At 34.1% G+C, this 26,369-nt stretch overlaps 1 protein-coding gene across 1 annotated transcript in view; it reads left to right on the top strand.

The window, feature by feature from the left end:
• Nucleotides 1-9,850: 9,850 nt before the first annotated feature.
• LOC128173422 (glutamyl aminopeptidase-like) overlaps nt 9,851-26,369 on the top strand; it is a 44,307-nt gene continuing 27,788 nt past the window's right edge. The window contains exons 1-6 of the mRNA XM_052839093.1: nt 9,851-11,288; nt 15,463-15,572; nt 20,427-20,587; nt 21,685-21,805; nt 23,314-23,468; nt 25,484-25,597. Coding sequence (XP_052695053.1) covers nt 10,462-11,288; nt 15,463-15,572; nt 20,427-20,587; nt 21,685-21,805; nt 23,314-23,468; nt 25,484-25,597 — 1,488 coding nt within the window. The 5' untranslated portion in view covers nt 9,851-10,461. The remainder of the gene's footprint in view (nt 11,289-15,462; nt 15,573-20,426; nt 20,588-21,684; nt 21,806-23,313; nt 23,469-25,483; nt 25,598-26,369) is intronic.

The following is a 26,369-nucleotide window of genomic DNA, read 5'->3' as shown; positions in this document are numbered from 1 at the left end:
AAGATTACAGTAAATTCCAATTTGTGTGCGCCGTAAATTGCAAGTTTTTTTTTTTACATATCCGGAACAGTATCACCGCGGTTTGTCATTATATATATATTTACGAAAGGAGGTGTCAAACTATATAGACCCAAACAGGCTTGGGGTAATGATAATGTAATGCATCGCTTACCAAAACCAAGTTCAATGCTCGCATTGCAAGGCATAAGTTTGCAATACTATGCTTTATATTTATGCATATTATTAAATTTTTGATGAATTACAGAACTAATATTTTGGTTGAATCGTTGAAAATATATTTACAAAAGGGGATGTCGAACTACTAACTACTAGTATAATATAGACCCTATTCATAGTAAATTTTATACAATTTTGATCAAGGATTTTATCTTGGCTGATTATAGTTTTTTTTTGCGAAAGAATTAAATTGAATGTACGTGATATGATAGCTGTTGTAATCAATTAGTGAATTTTTAGCCGTGTACTGGTCAAGATGCATGTTTTCAACACTTTTGTGAACAATATAAACATGGTCAAATCTCGTTCGCCCTCGGTATATGGAAATGTGTTTTTTGAATGTATTCAACAAGCACGTAGCATCACCCCCCCCCCCCTTTCCACACTTTTCCTCACATTTGTATCACAAAAAAATTGAACTTTGAAGGAGCTGCCTCCCCCACCGCCTTTTTGGGAGCAGATAAAAAACAAAATAAAATGGTATTAAGGCTGGATGGTCAACAAATTGACCATCATATCTACCTAGAGTTTTAAGATATGATTTGTTTTTATAGCTATTACATGTAACAATTATCTAGTAAATCCATTTATTTCAACTTTTAAATACGGTATTTTCTGTAAGTTTAATATATGTAGCCTGGTTCCCGAGATCTTCCGAATGTGCAAGCACTCCTGTACAATCGGAAGGCCTCGGGAACCAGGCTAAGTTTATGTAGAACTCTTCTTCCAATGCAATCTAAAAAAGGCAATGAACATCGGGCCCTCTTAGAACCATTTTAACAAGACCTTGGACTTTCAGTAGGGCATAGCGATCTAAATCTTGCGTCAAAACAAGTTAAAATGACGCGGTTTCAAACAAAATGTGCACCGATTGCATAGTCTTGGCTCAGAAGCCAGACAAATCTTGTTGATTTCAAACAACCATGGCTGAGTGGTCAGGAATGAAAAAGACAGGCCTACGTCACAGTAATGTTTAACACCAACTACTTAAAGTCCAAGTTCTTGTTAAAATGGTTCTAAAATTAAAAACTCATTGAAAGTAGTAACCCCGCCTCAACGGATTAGGATTTTGAACAGTCACGCGCACTTTCAAAAACGATACAACCTGCCCATGCTCGGCTCTAAAGAGGACCCCCCCCCCTTTGCAAAATTTGAATTTCTTTACATTGCATTATAAAATAACCCGAAATCTGCCTCAGACCCCTCCTGGAAAACTCAAATAACCGTGGGACCCCCCCCCCCCCCCCCCCCCCCACGACAAATTTTCAGGATCCGCGCATGCTACTTGTTCAACATAATAAAGAGTAAACACAATTTTCTAAATTTTATGAAAATTACTGACATAACTATGATTATGATACGACTGTGATTACATATATATATATATGGAAATGTCGGCGATACGCATAGAAGATGGGTGGATAAGGTGTGTAAAATGCCCATACACGGTCGGACAAGCTACTGAAAAAATAAAATATCAATAAATCTGATATTGTTTAAAAAATCATTTAAAACAATATATATTTAACATATCATTTATTTTTAACCTATAAATATGTTCAATACTTGGAATATGTTGACTCAGACAGGCGAATACGTATCAAAACCTGCAAATACTGTCATTTTATAGAACTTCAAGGCATCTTCTTTTACAGAGTGGGTCTGTGCTCCATATTTTTCTCATAGTCTAAATAAGGTCTAATGAAAAACAAGCCAATATCAATCAACAAACAAGAGGCCCATGGGCCACATCGCTCACCTGAACAGCAGTTCCTTGTAACATTACATTTCGTAGCATAATTATGCTTTTTCTATTTTAAACATTGAACCCCTTTCTGGGGACCCAGTTATGGTCCAAGGTTTATGGTTGGCTTGAACAACATAAATAGTAACATAGGAATGAAAATGTGAAGCACTGCGGTGGGACCGCACGTACACAACCTGAAAAACTGAACATAGCAGAGTTCCACTTCAAGAGGAATAACTCTCAGACTGTACAGAACACAAGAAAGATAACTCTTGGTTCCACTACATTAGAGTTTAAACAATTTGAGGATCCTTGCATAGTAATCTCACAAACTGTAGCATTATAGTTCTCGAGAAAAACTTTTTAAAAACATTTTCAATATATCTTTCTATGTTAAACTTTGAACCCCTCTTGGGGCCACAGTATTAGTCCAGTGCTAAAGTTTTAATTATTTGGAATCTACATTATTTAAGGATGCTTGCCTAGTTATCTCACAAGCTGAAGCATTATAGTTCCCTAGAAAAAGATTTTTCAACATTTTCCCTCTATATTTCTATGCTAAACTTTGAACACCTCTTAGGGCCCCAGTATTAGATTGAGATCACGGCTTTTATAATTTCGAATCTACACTATTTGAGGGTGCTGACGTAGTTATCTGACAAATTGATTCATTGTAGTTCTCGAAAAGAAGATTTTTAAACATTTTCCATATATACCGGTACTTCTACATTTAACTTTAAACCCAGCTTGGGTCTCTAGTATTAGTCCAGGGGTCACTATTTTAAAACTGTCGAACCTTCATTATCCAAGGTTGTATGCATGATAGTAATCTCACAAATTGAAGCATTGTAGTTCTCGAGAAGAAGATTTTTTAACATGTTACCTTTATATTTCTTTAATAAATTTTGACCCCATCTTGGGGCCCCAGTATTGGTCCGGGGTCACGATTTTACCAATTAGGAATCTACATAAGCGAAGGATGCATGCATAGAAATTCAACAAACTAAAACATTGTAGTTCTTGAGAAGAAAATTTTTTAAACTTTTCCTTTATGTTTTTTAAAATGTTTAAATTTTGAACCCCTCTTGGTGCCCATCAATTGTCCGGGAGTTACAATTTTTTGAATCTACATTATTTAAGGATGTACATGTATGCATAGTAATATCCCAAACAGTTGCACTATAGTTCTTGAGAAGAAGATTTTAAAACATTTTCCTACATATGTTAAAATCTAAACCCCTACTGGGGCCCCACTTTTTGTTCGGGGGTCACGATTTTTACAATCTTCACTATGTATACAACCTTTTGTGTATGTATTGGCATTTTTGGTGAAGTGGTTCTTGAGAAGAAAATTTTTAAACATTTTTCATATGTAGTTCTATGTTAAACTTTGAACCCCGCCTGGGGCCCCAGTCTTGGTCCGAGGGTCACGATTTCTACAATTTAGAATCTTCATTATACATACAAGCTTTTGTGTAAATATTGGCATTTCTGGTGCAGTGGTTCTTGAGAAGAAGATTTTTTAAACATTTTCCTAAGGCATTTCTATGTTAAACTTTGAAGCCCGCCTGGGGCCCCAGTCTTGGTCCGAGGGGCACGATTTTTACAATTTAAAATCTTCACTATATATACAAGCTTTTGTGTAAATATTGGCATTTCTGGTGCAGTGGTTCTTGAGAAGAAGATTTTTAAACATTTTCCTATGTATTTCTATGTTAAACTTTGAACCCCGCCTGGGGCCCCAGTTTTGGTCCGAGGGTCACGATTTTTACAATTTAGAATTTTCACTATGCATACAAGCTTTTGTGTAAATATTGGCATTTCTGGTGCAGTGGTTCTTGAGAAGAAGATTTTTAAAAAAATTTCCATATGTTGTTCTATGTTAAACTTTGAACCCCGCCTGGGGCCCCAGTTTTGGTCCGAGGGTCACCATTTTTACAATTTAGAATCTTCACTATATATTAAAGCTTTTGTGTAAATATTGGCATTTCTGGTGCAGTGGTTCTTGAGAAGAAGATTTTTTAAACATTTTCCTATGTATTTCTATGTTAAACTTTGAACCCCGCCTGGGGCCCCAGTTTTGGTCTGAGGGTCACAATTTTTACAATTTAGAATCTTCACTATATATACAAGCTTTTGTGTAAATATTGGCATTTCTGGTGCCGTGGTTCTTGAGAAGAAGATTTTTAAAGACATGCACCCTAAACTTACTGTTTCGCAATTATCTCCCTTTTGAAAAGAGCTGTGCCCTTTATTTTAACAATTTATAACCCCCTTTCCATAAGGATGCTTTGTACCAAATTTGGTTAAATTTGGCCCAGTAGTTTTTGAGAAGAAGTTGAAAATGTGAAAAGTTTACAGACGGACGGACAGACAGACAGACAGACGGACGGACGGACGGACGACGGACAACGGGTGATCAGAAAAGCTCACTTGAACCTTCGGTTCAGGTGAGCTAAAAAGTGGAGAGATGACCCACTATGCATTAAAAATATCATTTTGAATCCCAACAATTGAACGTTTTGATAAAATAATACAAGTCCGTAAATTCGTGGCCAAAGTCACACATAACATTTAAACAGCCTACTTTGTTGTGTCTGAAATGACTCAGTGGTTTGAGTACCTGACATAAGCTAACCGTATATATCTAGGGTTTTTATGTTATGGGTTCGATACCACCAAAATTTCTGGCAATATTTGTTTTTCTTATCTTTTTTTAAATATTAAAAACTGAATATAGTTAGAAATTGTGCTTTTGCAAACTTGTGTTATAATATATTTGAATAGATTTAATTGGGCTGAAATGGCTCAGTGGTTTGAGTACCTGACATAAGCTAACCGTATATATCTAGGGTTTTTATGTTATGGGTTCGATACCACCAAAATTTCTGGCAATATTTGTTTTTCTTATCTTTTTTTAAATATTAAAAACTGAATATAGTTAGAAATTGTGCTTTTGCAAACTTGTGTTATAATATATTTGAATAGATTTAATTGGGAAAAAATATATTCAAAATTGTATTTTACGACTAAACTGAATGGGCAGTTGCGCCATCTTATTCCCCCATCTTCTTTAATTAACATTCTTGAGTATTATGAGGTGATGATTTTAGTTGGGGAATGGTCAAATCTTTTACAGCCCGAAAGGCTTTACATGTAATTTTGATACATTTGACCACGCTTTGACCGAAATTATCACCTCATAATATTCAAAGAACGAATCCTTATTACTTATTCTCATCACAGGGGCCAAGCCCGTTTTAACATTAATTACATTGGTTACATTGAAATTAAGGTTAAAACGGGCTTGGCCCCTGTGATTCTCATGTTATTTTTTGATTTGTACACTTTAAAACAACATTTATAAAACCACTATTTATTTATAGTATGTAGCACATGCTATGTATTACTACACGGCACAGCCAATACCATTTTGTGTCGCTCATCTTTTATGAAATTATCGGGCTATAGTCTACAAAATTGATTCGTAATGTTATCACAGACAAAGACGGTTGAAAATGTAAGTATTTTTTTCCATAATAATGAAGTCAGTACCACTCTTCCTGCATCTATACTCAAAAAGATGCTTTATCCCAGCACCTTTTAGTTGAAAAATTAAAAAAAAAATGAACACACATAAAGGTACATTTAATAAAAATGATGAAAATTAGATAGTGAAATGTAAGAACATTAGCGAATGAATTATGTGTTCATGTATGTTTTAGCATGAATTTATTTCAGCGCACACCAGCCTGCTATCTCAATATGAATGAAATAATTATAAATGGGTCAGAAATGAATAGCATTGTATCAATGAAAATTTTGTATTTTCACCGACCCAGTAAAAACTCAAAATTACAATACCCATTGACATTTCACCAGATTTGGTATATATATTTCGGAATAAGTATCTAAGGGTCATTTATATTGACCCAGTAGCGAGGGGCCAAGAAAGTCTTAAATACTGTGACGATGCATTTTAATGGGCGATAAGATTGCATGTAAAGTCAAGCGGGACGTGATAGTCCGAGGGGTGAATATATCGAGTAAATCTAGCAGACCCCGTTTTTGACGCCGAATGATGGGCCCCGTATAGAAGTAGGCGTGGCTCTCGAAACGGCACATACAGATTGCCTGGGCACGATCATTCAAACCTGTATGAGCACCGTAAGCAAAAATTTAAGATGTGAGGAAATGTTGAAAGAGAGAGAGAGATAAAGAGTTACAGAGAGGCGGACAGATTGACAGAGAAGAGATATCAACTTATTAAGAAATGCACTGGACATATTTTGCTAGTAAATTAGTTTTACAATTAAAAAACCATTGCTCTTGATTAAAACGGCCAGCTTTATAATCAATGTTTTAGAATCTCTTTGATGTGCAGGATTTTTTTTTTCTAGTTTTCGCATCTTACGGCCGACGTCACATGGCCATTTGGCACACAACCACGTTCGTCGTTGTAAGAGAGATAACTCAATCTGAATACTACTACTTTCAGTTTAATTAATACGCGTGTAACAAAGTTCGTTTGATCAATTTACAGTATATTTAAACGTGTTAATTTTTTTTCTGCGGATGCAAACTTTCGCGTTTTGTGTCTAAAATAGGACTATTTTGTCTAAAATAGGACTATTTTAGACAACTAATTTTTTCATGAATTCGAAGTGATGAGAAACATTAAGATTATTCTTAACACAGTTTTTTTTCGATTGCATATTTTGATCCCTAGATTAAACCGCAAAAAATCACACTTTGCGGAAAAACCTACCTATATAGTATATACACTAGATGTGTCATCATTTCGTACAGAATAATGATGTGCACCCCCTACCAATTGAAAAATAAATCAACAATATGTTTGCTGTTAACCACCATACTATAACTTTTAGACGCTTGTTTCTGCAATGAAATATAAATTAATTAAAGATACATCCACACAAAATATTGAATATTTATTTGGTACAAGAAGTTGCGCCCGGTTTTGGGCCCCAAGTATCCCGTATAGAGCTAAAATTTTACAACATGTCTGTGCCATAGTAAGCCATAGTGTCATCACCAAATGGATAATGAAAGTTAACTTTGACGGCTAACCGGGGAGAATGTTTGATTACTGGAGGGAAGAGCGTAGGTTTTTTTTCCAAAGATCGTTGAATATGATGCCTGTATTGCTTTAAATTGTCCTGGATAATAAACTTTCACTCTCTGTCGTATCTTCATGTAACTTTTGAAGGGAAAATAGCTAGGGACTCCATAAAGTGGAACAAATGCATATACATTGTACATGTACTGGACATAAACATCAGAACTTATAAGATTTCACTCAAGTCTGAACCGGTAGTGGTAGTGGGGGGTAGGGGGTAGGTATACTAGCCCCCCCCCCCCTCCCCCACGGATTAGGAATTTAATGATTTGGGATTTGAGAAGTAGGTTTTTTTTTGCTTGTCTAGATTTCTGAGGTATAGTCTAGCCCCCCCCCCCCCCCCCCCCACACACACACGTACACGCTTTCAATTTGCTTCCGACGCCCAGTTAGATATGTCTATTATACTTTATACTTGTATAATTTATGTAACTTGATCTATTATAGAAGGGAAGGATAAACATAGGCTAAGCCTGTGGCATGTCCAGTCCTATTGAATTTATTCAATAAAATATGTTTATATTTCTGACTTTACCTTGAACGATTTTTTAAAAATGACTGCATATGTGGCTTGCTTTAGCTTGGCATACTAAGGAAAACTCTTCAACGGAATTTGTAATCCAATAACCGTGCTAACAGTCAGATAAAAGCTTAGAACCATTTTAACAAGAGCTTGGAGTTTGAGTAGTTTGTGTCAAACAGCATTGTGACGTATATAAGCCTGTCTATTTCACTGTAGGGCACCCAGCTATTGCTCTTTGAAATCAACAAGATTTGTCTGGGTTTTGAGCTAAGACTACGCAATCGGTGCATATTTAGCTTGAAATCGCGTTATTTTTAACTTGTTTTGACGCAAGAGATAGATAGCTACATCCAACCGAAAGTCCAAGGTCTTGTTAAAATGGTTCTTATGTGTTGTTTTAAGAATGCAGTTAAAAAAAATTGGTAAGTGAAGTTACAAACTATTGAAATCCCAATATTATTGTCTCATGGAATAAAACTTTCAAATGAAATTTGAGCATCAATCTTTTAAGGAGAAGATGATGTTCAATTATGCACATTCGATATAGCTTGTATAGTATGATATAGTTTGTATTTTTGTACCATTATAAACGGTTTAGCCTAAGAGTGATCAAATGAATAAAATTTCATTAATTTGGTGCAAGATACAATTCTGTGCGTGGACATGCAACACTTGAAAATTAGTTTCATTATACAGCTATTTTAACATGCTACAAAAAATGCAAGATAAAAGTGCTATCACATTAAACAACGATCAAGAATCAAAATGGATTACTGCTAATTACCAATACTATTTAAAAGATTAAAACGTAAATATTAAAGGGGCAAGGTCACGATTTTTGTTCAAAAATCATTTTCCGATTTTAATGTTTATAATGCCTCAATAATGCATTAATTTTTTATAAACATTCAAAATTTGAGTGTCATTTGTTGAGTTATAAGCAAGTTACAGAGCTTACAATTCTTGACTATGTGAACAAAGCTTTTGTTTGCATTTTGAATGTTGAAGTAAAAATTCCAGTTTTAGACCTAAGATGAATGTGTCAGACGTTAGAAACTGTTTCTTTATTCTTAAAATGAATAAGAGGATAGACGAATCAGCTGAAAAAAAGATTTTTAGTGGTATATTGAACCTATGTAAACAAAAACGGGACACGAGCCTTGATTACAAAACAAAGAATTGTGAGTTCTGCATCTTGCTTATAACTCAACGACTGACTCTCATTTCATTTAATCATTGGAAAAGCATTCCTAAAACATTGTAAATAATAAAAAACAGAAAAAAGAATTCGACCAAAATCGTGGCCATGCCCCTTTAATATTCAGAACTTTTTATATAAGGGGAACATGAACAGAAGCTAGAATCTTGTCAACTGTAGAGAGTTATCTCGCTTTTGCTAAATCTAGATTGTGTTACAATTAATAATAAGTTGACACGGACAATCCCGACAACAAGGTTAATTAATTTTTTTTTAACACAAAAACAAACGAATCCATTTACCACCCTTACAGAATCCAATACACACCCATGAACAAATAGCTTGTTATTTTTTATTTGTATTTATTGCGGTACATAATATTCTTTGGCAATAACGTAATCTCCTACATTAAAAATACAAACAAAGAGCATATACGTTGTTCATATCTTTTTTAAAATTTTGAAATATATAAAAAAAAAATTATGAGAGAGAGAGAGAGAGAGAGAGAGAGAGAGAGAGAGAGAGAGAGAGAGAGAGAGAGAGAGAGAGAGAGAGACATAATACATACTTTTATAGGACATGAATGGGAAACATTTTTCTGATAAGTGAAAAAAGGTTAAATTTCAAGATACAGAAATGGGGTCAAGAGATCGAGATCTTTTTTCTCTAATTTAAACAAAATGCGCAAATTACCGAGGTGCATATGTACGTAAACCCGAGGTAGACTGATACCAGTAGCTAACGCGTCTTATCGCGAGATCTCCATCCAGCACTGTTACTCAAATTAAAGTGACGTCGATGGCGAGATTTCACATTAATCCGCTAAAAATCGCGGGGAGCTGATTCTTACAGATTGAATTACTTTTGCTGTCTGTCTTTCCCTCATTTCATTTTTTCTTTAACGCACGGCCCACATTTTCTAAGTTTTTGCCTGCTCGTTCTCGTTTTTCCCCTTAGATTTTATTTCAGTTCTGTTGGCTAAATTTCAATTCAGAATCGAGAAAAAGTTTACACTAAAATCTTTCCCGGGAAAAAAAATGATGATGACGATTATTCTTTCAGTATAACGGATGTCCCTATATTTTCTATATCCACCATTACACGCGGATTACAATAGGTCTTTTATTGCTGCACCGCGGGGTAGCCAGCCCTTGGATTGTCTGACAAGCTTTAGAGAAACGAAGCCTTGGCATATCTCATTGATTTCTTGCTTTTCAAAGATCTTGGTGAAGTATAACACAGAAGGGGGGCTTTGACAGAGATATGGTCGAACGAAATCTTTGCACGGACATTTCCACGAAGCAGTTCCTACTTTTCACTGACAATACCGCAACTTGATACCGCTATCTTTTTGGGTAATTAACAGTTCAGCTGGGATAATTAATTAGGATGCAGGCAAGGGATTCGGAAGATCGCAGATGATTTTTACAGAGAGAAGAAATTCATGCCTCGGTGTTTATGGATTCTGTTTAATTAATATTAATTGAATTCAACGAAATCCAGCCTTTTGAGGAGAAAAATGGTTTTGAGGAGAATAATGGAATCAGTTATTCTTCATTAAACTTTGTTCTGAGATACTGAACAATCTCAAAAGTAGTGTCGGATATTTTTAAAGTATGGACAAACGAGGGAGCGAAATGACCACATCTCGCGGAAAAGAAAACACTGGACAAGGAGAAAAGAAGGATTTGTTCGTGGAGTACACAACAGACAGACGGACAGGGTGTTACCTCAGTCGTTTCCAAGTGTCCTGTCTGATTCTAGGAAACTTGTTTATTCTGTGCACGGCCGTAGCTCTAGTAGCGTTCGTGAAGAAAGAACGCGTCATCTACGGGACTTCAATGCCTGACGCATTGTGCAGCTGTGAGACGCCCAAACCTTACGCCAACGCGACGCTAGAATATTACTACGTCAAAAACCAAACGGCGTCCGTGACGGCGTGGTCCGAGAACCTAGTAGAAGTTGAAAACACAACCCTAGCGAACGGCTCTGTAAGACAGGAAAAGGAAGAAACCAAAGTCATTCCGGAAGAGGAAGTCGTCGCCCCAGCATACGAGCCATGGAAGATAATTCGACTTTCGAGAGACCTCTTGCCTCTTCTGTACGATATTTATCTAAAAGTGGATCTAGAAAAATTAACGTACCGGGGAAGCGTAGACATGTATCTGCATTGTACCAAAAATTCACGATTTATTATATTTCACATTTCTCATCTTTACTATGAAAAGAATTCTGTAAGAGTTGTCAATAATGCTACCTCGCAGGACTTAGAAATCGTCACACAATTCCGTTACGCTAGAAACCAGTTTTTCGTCATTGAGCTCCGTTCGGAACTCTCGGCAGGGACCGTGTACAGAGTGAGCGTCGGATATTACGGGTACTTACACGAGGATCTGAGGGGAATTTATCTCAGCAAATACGTGACTCCTAGCGGGGAAACCAGGTAAGAAGGTTCAAATTATGGTTACCCCCCCCCCCCCCCCCCCCTTTGTAAAGACAAACCAGTCATGGACAAAAATATACATAGAGAGAGAACAGCATATTATTCAGGACTAAAGAAATATTCTTTGAGTATTATGAGGTGATCAATTACGGTTAGGGTTATAAAATTCAATAAAGCCTGAGTCCGGGGCTTTATCATAGATTTGATCACTCACGACGTATTTGATCATCTCATAATATTCAAATAATGAAATGATTTCTTATTAGTTACATTTATATTATTTTCAGCAATGGTACGATTATATACATGTATCAAATCAATCCTACACATAATATATCACATTCAATGAATATCTTTAACCACAAAGTCTATAACATTGTCATCATTTTGAAATGCATAGATAACTTTCAGAAAAGCAATTTGAGCAGTTATTTCCCCTGTGGGTCGTACTTTGGGTCTTTCTTCCTTGATTCCTGCATAATTTAACAATTCTCAACTTGCAATACTTGGTATTTTGTCGTAGATAGCAATGTATGCTATAACGGACATACAAAGTATTTACGTTGGTTAAGGCTTTCTTTACTGTGTATTTGTTATGTTGTTCCGATTTTTCTGCCATGATTGAAATGCGTTGATCAAAGAGAAAAAATTCACTGCCTTGACCAACAAGCTTAAAATGGCGACCAAAGGAAATAATTTACAGGGAATGAAAACTTTAAATTTCATAAGTCCATCCATTGTATTTTTCTATACATGTAATTGAAAAAGGAAGCCTTTCAGTAATTTTAATAACAAGTGATGAAGCACATAAAGGAAGCAGTTGGTGTTTGTGTAAGCTAAAGAACTTCAGTGGAAAAATATGTTTTTCTGAACTGGTTGATTTACATGTAAATATAAAGCCATCAATTGTATCCTGCTGTAATTGACAAAAGGATCCGGGCGGCATTTTGCTTACATATGATCCAAAATAGGACAAATGCCGTGGGTGAATAGGTAGGGTAAACCCCTTCTTTGGAAAAATATGTTTTTCTGAACTGGTTTTATTTATTAAATGTCAGATGTAACGTACGCTATTAACACATCTGTTGACCATCTATGATAATTGCAATTGCCTTCAGCTGGTTATGCATGCCACGCGGATCGTTGGTACATCATGAAATTAAACACGAAATTTTAATAAATATCTAAAGTTGCCATTATTATCTGCGTTAATCGGCCACTTGACCTTTTGTTTATTGAATACAGTTGAATAATTTAATTCTGGTTGTAACGCGCTATCTGATTGGTTGAAAAATTATTTTATATCGTATAAAGAATGTTGCCTACGTCATAATAAGACTAACGTCAAAAACGTATCAATCCGCCTGACGTTACGTTTGAATTTTGTACAATTTTATGTCATTTTTAAAGGTCAAATGACCGTTTTTATCTACAATGAAGAGTAAAAAATTAAATTATAAGCAATGAATTCAATATTTATTAGTTTTATACAATATAAAATGGTTTGGAACAGTTTACGCTTTTTTATAAACCGCTTCGCGGTTTATAAAGCGTAAACTGCCCCAAACCATTTTATATCGTATAAAACAAATAAATATTGAATTCATTCCTTAAGTAAACCAATCTCAATACAGGTAAGATCTACAGCAGTTTTGAAGACATTTAAGTTTAATGGGTGAAGTAATCTTTGCAAACGCATTTTTCTCTTGAATCGTAACATAAACTATTTTGTAATTATTTTGTAAGTTCCCCTAGTTCTTTTTTCATCATGAAACGTATCCTTAATACGGTATTAGTTTGACGAAAGTGTAGTTTATTTTCTAATTTTTTATTGGCTGTTAAAAAGCCAAAAAAATTGATAAAAAATTATTGATAGATTGCAAGGTTTTACACGAGAGAGAGAGAGAGAGAGAGAGAGAGAGAGAGAGAGAGAGAGAGAGAGAGAGAGAGAGAGAGAGAAAGAGAGAGAGAGAGAGTGTGTAATTAAATCTAACGATATAACAAAATAATCCGCATCTTCTCTTTTATCCTAACAATTAAAAAAAACTTCATATATAAAACACAGGTTCTTTATGTGAGGAGACAAGGAGGAACTTTAAAACTGCAAAAAAACATTACATCTTCTTCGATTCACAATCCGATTATTAAAGGTATCAAAAGAATGTCTTTTTTTTGCTAAGCCTCAATTAGCAACAATTGCAGCTTTGTGTAAGAAACCATGTATATATATAGTGAATTCGCTATAGTTATTATAACGAATTCGTTTAACAAATATAACGAATTACGGATATAACGAAGTAAATCCATTGGTCCATAGGACTTCGCTATAACCGAGTTTTACTGTATTTCATTCTATCGAACCAATATGCCTATCTGACCCTATGGAACTTGTTTAAGTGTTTCTGATACGTACATATCATTTATTAGAAAAAAAACCCTAAAATGAACATTACCATCTCGGCTTATAATATACAAAAAAGCTAGAATTGAAGAAAAAGAACGTTTCAGTTTGAAGGTCACGTGGTACTTTGCAATGTGATGCTAGGATTCCCTGCAATCAATTTTGTCTTTTGCCAGGAAACTGTCGAAAAAATACGGAACTTAATGGACTTTCGCTACGCTTCGTTGACGTTTGTGCGCTTTATCGAAACTTGACCCAATTACAGATGCAGTTTGTTATGCAATAACAGCTGATTCCAAAGTAGATACATCTCAACTAAATGCGCATCTTTTATTTAGCACTTTAGGGTTACAGATTGATTTATTGCGCGTTAAATGAAAGAGAAAAACCAAAAAGAGTTTGAACTTAAAGCAAGTGCTATTTTATAAATATGATGAACATTTCTTTAAAAAACAAAAAGTTTAAAACCTTTTCTTCAATATTTTGGGAAAATTAATGCAAATCAAGTACTTGGTGTCATCTAAAATTCATAAATTCATGCGTTTTATTTCAACCACAGTGTATTTGGACGATGGTAACAAAAAGTGGCAGAGTGCGAGGCTTTCTGAACCCTCTTTGCCTTCTCGACTGGAACGTTCAAGATTTGTTTGTTGTGAGAAGTTGTGATGGCAAAGATAAGATCGAATGCATCCTATACAGACGATGAGTACTTTTTTTAATCGTGGAAGGAAAAAAAAAACCCTGCTGAAATCAGTATATCAGAAGTATCGAGCTGTCACCATCAGTTATAAAATGGCGGAGATCCGATATCCCAAGGGGAGATAATAAAATTCACTTCTGACAGATTTAGCTTGTTGTTGCTAAAAGAAATAACGATGACCGTAGTGTTTCTTATCAAAGGAGATGTGAAAGGGATACAAAAACTAAGCGCGCAGAAAGCTTGAATGACATATCTTGGTTTCAATCTTTTAAGATGGTGCTTTCATTTGGAAGGTGGAGTCTGATAAATGATGAGTTTTATAGGCTTGTGGGAATCTTAATATTTTGACGTTTGCTATTTTTATAAAAATTTCTTAGTATCTATATAAAAAAATGCAAAATTCACATATATAGAGATAGAAGACAAGATTAAAAGGCAATTAGAAGAAAAAAACTATGTTTTGCTTTTTTGTTCGTGATTACTGTAATATTGAAGATATCTGCACAACATCGGTACTCAATAAAAAGGATACACATATAATGAAATAACTTCATCAATAAAACTGTACATCAACATCGATCTTGCAATCAAAATCTAGTTTAGTCAAGTTTACTGATTTCACCTCGTTACATTACATTTACATTACATTTACTGCATATATTTTACATCGCATAATTAAGACACATTCAGGACATTAACTTATGATTTCATTCAAAATGGGTAAGTAGAGTAAATTCTGGTTACTGCAAACAGGCTTAAATTATGAATGCACTCTACCGATAGAGAGTCAGTATTGCTATAATATATGGTGTATTAACTGTTTATACTGTTAGAAGGGAAATATTCGCCCACATTTTATTTTTGCCCCTCTCGCCCTTGTTGTAAGCGGACAAAAGGTTGAACGAATTCCCATGTCTCAAATTATCTCTTTTTGGAGACGACTTTGTCTGGGCGAATTCAAGACAGGTTGAACCCGTTTGCAAAAGAAAAAGGGCGAAAATCACATTGGCGAAAATTACCTTTTATACACTTTTTATCCTAATTGTTCGAATTAAGTTTTATTTTCATTGTAGACGTTTAGCGGCGACACAGCTACAGTCCACAGACGCCCGGAAGTTATTCCCATGTCTTGATGAACCGGATATGAAAGCTGCCTTCCGGTTGACACTCACGTACCAAGAGGGTAAATTAATCTTAAGCATTTAACTTTACTCACCACACACGCGCCAATTTAGTAGGGAGGGGGTCAGGGAGGGGGGGGGGGGTGTTAGACCTTGATAATTTGAACTAAATTTAACTCATACTGAAAAGTTACGGAAGAAAAGGTTTACCTCCCCCCCCCCCCCCCCCCCCCCCCCACCCACACACACACACACATAAATGCAAAATCTTAATATAATCAAATGATTTCTGGATATGGGAGACCACTGAATCATAAGTTAAAATGTGCAGGACTTTCACTTCCATTTTGAAACCTTTAGTATGTACGCAATTGAGCAACATTTCGGACTTTTCCGACAGAACTCGAATAAAAAACCACAATGAATGCATTTACATCACCAAATGTTAACATTAGACAAAATGGAGTTGCTTCCCATCAACTTAGATATTTGCTAAACGAAGTATAATTTCCTTTTTTATGGTATAATTTGGGTTAAATCATTGAATTTTTCAATTAGTTAAATCAAAACAGATATACACTGTGCTTTATAGATACGTGTATCAATGTTATAAAAAAAAAACGTTTGTCATAAATGCGTACTTTAAAAGACATCGACGGTGTATTTCCGGGATTTATAAATTGCAATTAAACTTTGATCTCAATTATATAAAAAAAAAATGGCTCAGCCGTTTTTCATGAAACTTTCAGATCTAATAGATATTCATCCGAACTTAGTATACATTTTTTTCATTTTGATGATGTAATTTCCGTTTTTGAGAAAATGACGTTTTAGCGATTTTCAGAGGGTCGGCTTGTCTAGGGATCTCCTCCTAAACGGTAAAAGATATTGAGTTCAAATTAACTTTCAGGGATTGTAGACAAGAGATTGTAGATATGCTATTTGGCATTCATATTTGTCATACTCAAAAGGCGTTAAAGCTCGCCTGGTCCCGAAAATTGAGACTAAAAAACGTCGTAATTTTTCATGGTTTTCTTAGTTTATCTCTTTTCTGAAAAATATTTTGTTAACACATGTAATGTAAAAAAAAGTTTATATTTACAAGACCTTTCATTTAATATCCAGCAAAAGGGGCTGGCCCCTCAAATTAGGGGACCAAAGGGCTGTAAAGTCTTCCATCTGTAGCCCTTTACTGAGGGATATTTTGTGAAAGGTTATAGAAACAAATATGTTTATCTTACAGTTATGTATCCAAGCAATGTAATGATTTTATCATGTGTTGCGTAATTAGGGGTTTTAGGGGCCATAAGTCCAGAATTTTGATCACCCATATCATAGAAAGGAAAAATATTTTGAAATGCAGTACAGAAGAAAAGATGCTCAAAATGATGTACTAAATAATATGCAATCTTCAAAATTTAGTTAAACAGCCCCTAAAAGAAGATAAGGGATCGGCCCCTAAAACGTTCTTTTTCAGATAGCTCAAGAACGGTAACGAATTTCTTAACACTTGTAGAATAAAATATGTTGATATTCAAATGACCTTTTATTTGATATCAAGAAAAAGGGGCTGGCCCCTCAAAAAAGGGGATCAAAAGGTCTCTAAAGTCTTTCTTACATAGCACTTTACAAAGAAATATTTTGTAATATGTTTAAGAAGCAAACATGTTTATATTACAGTTATTCAACTATACACTGTAAAAAAAAAAATTCATGCTTTACGTAATAAGGGATTTTAAGGGGCCAGAAGTCCAAAATATCGGTCACATATATCACAAAAAGGACAAATATTTTGAAAAGCAATATAGAATAAAAGATGCTTAGAATGCTTATCTAAAAAATATTCAACCATCAAAATTTCGTTCCGTGGCCCCAATAAGGAGATAAGGGGTCGGCCCCTAAAACGTTCTTTTTCAGATAGCTCAAGAACGGTAACGAATTTCTTAACAGTTGTTGAACAAAATATTTTTAATTTTAAGAGACATTTAATTTGACATCAAGAAAAAGGGGCTGGACCCTCAAATTAAGCACTAAAGGGTCGCTGAAATATTTCATCCATAGCACTTAACTGAAAAATATTTTGTCATATGTTTAAGAAGCAAAAATGTTCATCTTATAGGTAATTAATTATACATTATAAAAGAAATTTCTTGCGTTACGTAATTAAGGGTTTTAAGGGGCCCTAAGTCCAAAATGTCGATCACTTTTATTCTAAAAAGGACAATGTTTTGAAAAGCAATATAGAATAAAAGATGCCTAGAATGCTTATCTAAACAATATTCAACTATCAACATTTCGTTCCGTGGTCCCAATAAGGAGATAAAGGTTCGGCCCCTAAAACGTTCTTTTCCAGATAGCTCAAGAACTGTAACGGATTTCTAAACACTTGTTGAACAAAATATTTTTAATTTTAAGAGACATTTGATTTGACATCAAGAAAAAGGGGCTGGTCCCTCAATTTAGGGGCCAAAAGGGCTCTGAAGGTTTTCATCCAGAGCACTAGTACTTTACTGAGAAATATTTTGAAATATGTTAAGAAGCAAAATGTTAATCTTTCAGTTATGTATCCATTTATGATAGAAGTTTTCTCATATGTTATGTAATTAGGAATTTTAAGGGGCTAGAAATCTTTTAATAATAACTTTTAATTGTGAAATATTTTGTAATACATAGAAATAATTATGTTCATCGAAACATTATAAACCTATAAATGACAATTGTTTACTCCTTTGTTACTTAATTATATAATTGTAGGGGCCAGAAGTCAGAAATTTCAATCTTCAATATCTCAAAATGGAGACAAATTTTGAAAAGTAAAATTGAACAAAACATGCTCTAAAATGATGTGCTTTACAATATGTCACCATCATTTATTTTGTTTACCGGTCCCTAAAAGGAGTTATAGGATCAGCCCCTAAAATGATCTTTTCCAGATATCTCGAGAACGGTATATAATTTCTAAACACTTGTTGAACAAAATGTGTTTGACATTACATGAGCTTTCTTTTGACATCAAGAAAAAGGGGCTGCCCCTTCAAATTCGAGATCCAAAGGGGTATATAATCCTTCACCCATCGCACTTTAGATCCGCCCTCCGCATTTCCTGATATGTTTCGTTAATGAATATCAAAGGCAATTTCATCTTCTCTTCTGAAAATCGGACGGAAGACCTCCTCGTTGCTCGCAACGAGATCGTGTCTAGTTTAATATACCTGTTTTAGTAAACGTAAAGTATGTGTACTTATGTTATTATTATTATTAATTATTATCGTTATTGATATGCATGTAAACCTATGAGACGATCGTCTTACAAAAATAAAGAAATTGAACTGTAAAATCACCAACCGAATCAGCGAAGGCCATTGTACACTGGAGATGGAGATTGATTCTCCATTGTCTTCACACACCGCGAATTGATGGGCCTTTAATTGGAGGCTGGGAAATAACAGTTTGTCTCCTGAATTGACCAGTAATTAGCTCGCCTCGCGTAATAACGGCGTTCAAATGTCAATCTATAAGGGCAGCGACAGCGCACTTAGCTAAACTGAGGCCAACCATACGCGTTTATATTTTACGGTATCCGCTAAAAACTTGTAAAAACTACAAATTTTTCAGTAAATTCATTTGTGAAATTTCATCAATTCGATTCCTCTTTTCTGTATAAATTTTATAGGATCCGTATCTGTTTTTATTGCGTGTTTTTGTTTTGCGTAAAAATCTAATTTAAACAGGTACTAAAATGCACGTGCAGATGCCCGGTTGAAAAGCTTGTACAGTAGACCACGGTTATAGCAAACATGCACGCTTTTTATATTGATCGACGCTTACAGCAAAGTGGTTTTCATTACTCTTGACTTTATCACATGTTGTAATCTTGACGAATCCATGTATACATAACAAATTAAAACGCTTATGACAAAACTAAAATTCCCGTCCCTAGCGCTCCGTTATTATGGCGTTTTACTTTATGCAGAGCAACCGTTTGAATTTATTGATTCGTTACAATTTTTCGTAAAAAATATTAGCATTCATGTGAAAAAATATTTTCAATGAGTTTTTTTTTAAAAGCTTGAATCTAAAATTATACTAATCAACTTTTCTCTTTCTTTTCAATGCTCAATGATTATATCATATATAATCTAGTTGAAATTTAAATTTGAAAAACCAAAAGATGTGTTGAATAAGAAACCACAAAAAACAACGAATCAAAACCCCATTCATCTCCACGACACGGTAGTTTTTTTTTTTAAAAGATGACCATCATCTCTAAATAATTAGGTCAATCAAAGTGTAGAAACAGACAGAGGGTCATTAGGTCGCAAAATTGGGTCGTCTTTAGAACGCTTGACTTGAGACCATGACATATGAAGCTTAAGATTCCAAGCTTTGTCTGCACCGGGGGGGATATCGTATGGCATTGGCAATTGCAGATCGACATTCTGTGGAGGACATATTTGCTTCCCTTTATTACTACCGAGGATTAAGACAGAATCTGTAAGCAGAAATTAGATCTATCTGGGAAATTACCATATGGTTTGATGTGTGCAGTCTTCCACAATTATTTGTCTCATTTATTTAATCTGTACTTAAAGAGATTAGCAACCCAGAAGGAAAGATATTCAAATTTCTTAACCCCGGTGACAAAAATTGGACTATCAGATCGAAGTTGAATTAAGTACGCGATCGAAATAAGGAAAACAATGGCTGCTACCAGAAGGCCAACGCTTACACATGTAGTAATGTTAACGTTAACGTTGGGATTTCAGGAAGCCTTCAAAGGCTGAAAAATATTTTATAGATTCACAACACTAGAAAATAAGAAAGCAAAAATAAAACCGAGATGAATATTACCCTGTATGAAGTTTTTTGCAAACTGTTATGTTGATCTAACATTTTGGTCCCTCCCTCTGTTTTAGAGTATGAAGCTATCAGCAATACGCCCCGGAAATCGGAGTGCATGGAGAACGGATGGAAGACGACCACGTTTCAGACCACGCCCATCATGTCCACCTACCTCCTTGCCATTGTTATCTCAGACTTCGCTCACAGAGAGGTTGTCCTTGAAAACGGATATGACGTAAGTCATAAAGTATATCACGTGATTATTAAAACATATAATATTATGTGTATTATGATAACTAAATGACGTATTTAGATCAGATGTGACGTTAGCTAAAGTGGGGCATGTGTATACATATATACCGAAGATAAAACAAATGATGAAAATAAGAAATGTCATATAAATTCATATTGCTTACCTCCTGCTGCTATGGAAAAAATTATCTGCTAATAGGAATCAAATGAAGACCATAATATACATGTATTCCATAGATAGTCAGTACGAAATTTATCTCCCCTCTTGCATTATGGAGTCATTCATTGAGTATTATGACATCGGGTTTTGTACTCTTTTTAAAACCTGGAACATTTTTATAAATCATTGAATTTTCATTTTTGCATTCATTATTTGCCATTTAGGCAACACCAATATAATTTCTTGTTCGTCGGACCCCGCGCACTCGTATTTCACTAAAACTATACAAATTATATTATAATTCATTTTTCCGCATCCAGGAAATTTTGCCCTGTTTTCTGTTCTATTTCCGCTACATTTTTTATACCTATTTTTTGTTATAGTTTTCATTTTTTAATCAGAAACACGTAGAAGAAATGTAACTGTGTGCTCAACTTTATTTCTCTACCGCCTAATAATTTTGGCTACAAAAATTTATAATAATTTAATTTTTTAATCGCTTGCCTGCTCGTACCCTTTTTCACTGAATGTCAGACGGTGTGGCCTTATACACAATATCAGTCGGTAAGATGTAACCGTTACATGGATTGTAGTTGACTTCATATGGTTCATGCGTGTTCAGTAAATTCCATTTCAAATGAAACTTACTGACCACGTATAAACCATATTAGACTATATAAGACCATGTACCTAATAATATTTCAATTATTATCGACAGTTTACTGTTACCCTTGTGAACTATATTTTTGAAGGTGGGCCACAGTCAGAAAAGTATGACGAAGTAATGGCACCAGTTTGTTTACCTCACCGGCAAAAAAAAAAACCCCGATTGACACAATATATTATTCATGTATTTTGACTTCAACTAGATTTCAGTCATGAATATGAAAATTATTATGATATATTCATATCTATTTCAGATTCGAGTTTGGTCTCAGCCGGATAAGATAAATCAGACAGAGTATGCAATAGGAATAATCAGCCAATGCTTCAAATTCTTCACTGAATATTTCAACATCACAGACGTCCTCAACAAGACTGGTAAAAGCGAATTAATTGCAACTTTTGGTATTTTAATCCAATCACAACTTCTCGAGCTTCTCCGACAGAGTTCGGAAAAACACCTCAGTTGTATTAACAGTACTGGATATTAAAATTTGATACAAAACAAGACTTTGACCCGTGCGTGCACGGGATGACATTGCATATCGGACACACCTTTTTACTGAAATTTACATAACAAAGCTATAAACTTATATAAAGTTTTGTAAAACAGGGGTCGTCATGGACGCCTTAGTAATACGTTCGAGGTGTTTTTCCGTGCTCTGTCGGAAATGCACGAGAAGTTGCGATTGATTTTAACCACTTGTAAAAACGAATTTCAGGGCAAGTTTTTATCTTTTAACCATTTTAAATCTTTTGTTCTTTAAAGAGTTGTCTTTTAAAAAAAAGCGAGATTAAAGAGGAATCTAATTAAGATTAGAAATTTTATCCGCTCTCCGGATTTTTAATCGAAAACCTGGGAGCGGATTGAAGTTCTCATTTCAATCGAAAACTCGGGGGAGCGGATGGAAGTTCTGATAATAATCGAAAACTAGGGAGCGGATGGAAGTTCTATTTTAATTGGGTTGGTTAAAGACTTAAGGATAGTCAACACCTTTACAATAAAATCTGCACTTAACTTTTGGAAATTATGATATTTTGTACCATGTTAAATAAGGAACACTTCCTAATTCCTAAAATTTCAGCTTTAAAGGAGCTTGGTGGTCAACCATTTAATAACCCAATAGATCTACTTTTAACTTTCAGGCATGATATTTGTTTGGCAAAAAACTATTATTTATGGAAGAAGAAATCTAAATATTATTGGTTTATAAATATAAAATTTCCCTATATCTCTATACAGAGCTATTTGTCTAGATCCACATCATACTAATTTTATTTTGGCTACATATTATTATTATAATTCAATCCAACACGATATACATGTATTTATAGAGTAAAATCTGGTTTCAATATTTCAAAAATGTAAGTGTTTTCGATTTTTTTAATGGTTAAAGAGTACATGCATTAATATTAGAGAAAAAGATACTTGAAATTTAAAGTTATTCAAAACGAAAAACAATCATTTTTCAAAATACAATGTACTTTTATTCAAAGATCATTAATATCAGACTTTTGAACCATGAACATTCAATCGAGTTCACCTTTATCTCTGTTTCCAATCAGACTATTTTGGGCTGTAAGACTAAATCTAAGTGAGCTTGTTCATGAGGTATGGATGGCCTTGACCTTTTTTAAAATACTGGATATTCAATTTCCCCAGTCTATAAAAATATACGAAAAATTCAGATTTTAAAGTCAAAACATCTGAAAATTTTCTTTTATTTACATTAAAATAGTTAATATGAAAAAAAAATTAAAAAATAAAAATTATATTTAAAGGTACATGTGAAAGGCACATATATGTATGGAATTTGTTGCCAGCCACGCCTACATAAGTCAAATGGTCGCCAGATCTAAGACTATATTTTTTATTTGTGGGGCAGATCACGTGGCGGTCCCGGATTTCAGTGGCGGTGCCATGGAGAATTGGGGTCTCGTTCTTTATCGCGAGACCGCGCTACTTTACGAACCTGGTGTATCATCCAGTGAGAACAAGCTAATGGTGACGTTGATTATAGCTCATGAGGTTGCCCATACGGTAAGAAACGAGTGTAACCATTAGTTGATCCGTTGCTTACAATTAATTAATGGCACATTTTTTGTGTTTTTATTTTTTGTTTCAGTAATGGGGTATTATAGTCAATACTTCACTATTTTTCCTGTTTTTCTATTTGTATTCAGTAATTTAGTGATATGGCCACTATGCCATTATCATTTTCCAGTTATTCTAATTTTATTCAGTTGTTTTGTTGAAATGGTCACTATGCCATTATTCTTTCCAGTTATTCTATTTTTTCAGTAGTTTGTTACATGGTTATTATGACATTTTTATTTCCAGTTATTCTATTTTTTTCAGTGGTTTGGTAACATGGTCACTATTCCATTAATATTTCCAGTTATTCTATTTTTTCAGTGATTGTAACATGGTCTCTATGCCATCTTTTTTCCCAGTTATTCTATTTTTTCATTGGTGAGGTAACATGGTCACTATGCCATTGTTTTTTTTTCCAGTTATTATATTTTTTTTAGTAGTTTGGTAACACGGTTACAATGCCTTTAATATTTCCAGTCATTCTATTTTTTCAGTGGTTTGGTAAAACGGTTTCTATGCCATTATTATTTCCAGTTATTCTTTTTTTTCAGTAGTTTGGTAACATGGTTACAATGCCATTGTTATTTCCAGTTATTCTATTTTTTCAGTAGTTCGGTAACATGGTTACTATGACATTGTTATTTCCAGTTATTCTATTTTTTCAGTAGTTTGTTACATGGTTATTATGACATTTTTATTTCCAGTTATTTTTTTTTTCAGTGGTTCGGTAACATGGTCACTATTCCATTAATATTTCCAGTTATTCTATTTTTTCAGTAGTTTGGTAAAATAGTTACTATGACATTATTATTTTCAATTATTCTATTTTATTCAGTGATTATAACATGGTCTCTATGCCATCTTTTTTCCCAGTTATTCTATTTTTTCATTGGTGAGGTAACATGGTCACTATGCCATTGTTTTTTTCCAGTTATTCTATTTTTTTAGTAGTTTGGTAACACGGTTACAATGCCTTTAATATTTCCAGTCACTCTATTTTTTCAGTGGTTTGGTAAAACGGTTTCTATGCCATTATTATTTCCAGTTATTCTTTTTTTTCAGTAGTTTGGTAACATGGTTACAATGCCATTGTTATTTCCAGTTATTCTATTTTTTCAGTAGTTTGGTAACATGGTTACAATGCCATTGTTATTTCCAGTTATTCTATTTTTTCAGTAGTTCGGTAACATGGTTACTATGACATTGTTATTTCCAGTTATTCTATTTTTTCAGTAGTTTGTTACATGGTTATTATGACATTTTTATTTCCAGTTATTTTTTTTTTCAGTGGTTCGGTAACATGGTCACTATTCCATTAATATTTCCAGTTATTCTATTTTTTCAGTAGTTTGGTAAAATAGTTACTATGACATTATTATTTTCAGTTATTCTATTTTATTCAGTGATTATAACATGGTCTCTATGCCATCTTTTTTCCCAGTTATTCTATTTTTTCATTGGTGAGGTAACATGGTCACTATGCCATTGTTTTTTTCAGTTATTCTCTTTTTTTAGTAGTTTGGTTACATGGTTACTATGCCATTATTATTTGCAGTTATTCTATTTTCAGTATTTCGCTAACATTATTATCATTTTCATTTCCAGTTATTCTATTTTTTAGTAGTTTGGTAACATGGTTACAATGCCATTAATATTTTCAGTCATTCTATTTTTTCAGTGGTTTGGTAACATGGTTACAATGCCATTAGTATTTCCAGTCATTCTACTTTTTCAGTGGTTTGGTAAAACGGTTTCTATGACATTATTATTTCCAGTTATTCTACTTTTTAAGTAGTTCGGTAACATGGTTACTATGCTATTATTTCCAGTTATTCTACTTTCTTTCAGTATTTTGCTAACATGGTTACTATGCTATTATTTCCAGTTATTCTACTTTCTTTCAGTATTTCGCTAGCATGGTTACTATGCTATTATTTTTTTAAAGTTATTCTATTTTTCAGTGGTTCGGTAACATGGTTACGATGGCGTGGTGGGATGACCTCTGGCTCAATGAAGGCTTCGCCAGCTTGCTGATGTATTTCGCTATGGATGCAATTTATCCAGAATGGAATGTGGTGCGTTTTAACATAAGTGTGTATTCCTTAAGAAGGTGCCACTGTTACTGGTCATATCATTCAGTCACTATAATAATGTTGGGTTATCCTTTACATATTAACATTCAAAATTGTTCATAATTAAAAGAAATATACACAGGATGAGACTGTGCCGTTCAGTCAACTGAAATGTAACTGAAAGGTAACTGAAATTTGACTGAATGGCATAAATGGCATAACTCTGCCATTCAGTGACTTTTCCTGACCATTCAGTTAACATTCAGATCATGGAATGGCAGGGCGTCGTACTGTGATCATTTATGACTGAAGATATCATATCGAAAGTTATATGATAACTTGATGGGTAATATGCTGACAAATCAGCCCCACTTAGGTACTTTTTGCAAAATTTTGTCCATCAAAATTATATTGTTGATTTTATTTTTATTTTTATTGTTAACTTAAGAAATGTAGATTTTTGACAAAATTCTTATTACGTCTGCAAAACAGCAATGTGAATAAACAAATCGATGTATAAAAACTTTAGTAATTATTACTTCACGTTATATACATTTAAAGTGCCTTAACGGAGAATTTTCAAAACATGGTATTGATGTTCGGGTAAGACATTTTTAAATATGAAACGATGAGACCAATATTTGGGTATCATAGTCAATTTGATTTTCACAGAATATTTTGTGTGAGAAGAAATCATTTAACAAACATAATTTATTCAACATATAAAGGTAATGGATCCAAGCGTTTTTTTTATCTTATTTTTATGCTTAAAAGG

Source organism: Crassostrea angulata, chromosome 2 (assembly GCF_025612915.1).
Source record: "Crassostrea angulata isolate pt1a10 chromosome 2, ASM2561291v2, whole genome shotgun sequence".
Lineage (NCBI taxonomy): Eukaryota > Metazoa > Mollusca > Bivalvia > Ostreida > Ostreidae > Magallana > Magallana angulata.
The sequence above is the reverse complement of the archived record's forward strand: the minus strand, read 5'-3'. Positions and strand labels throughout refer to the sequence as shown.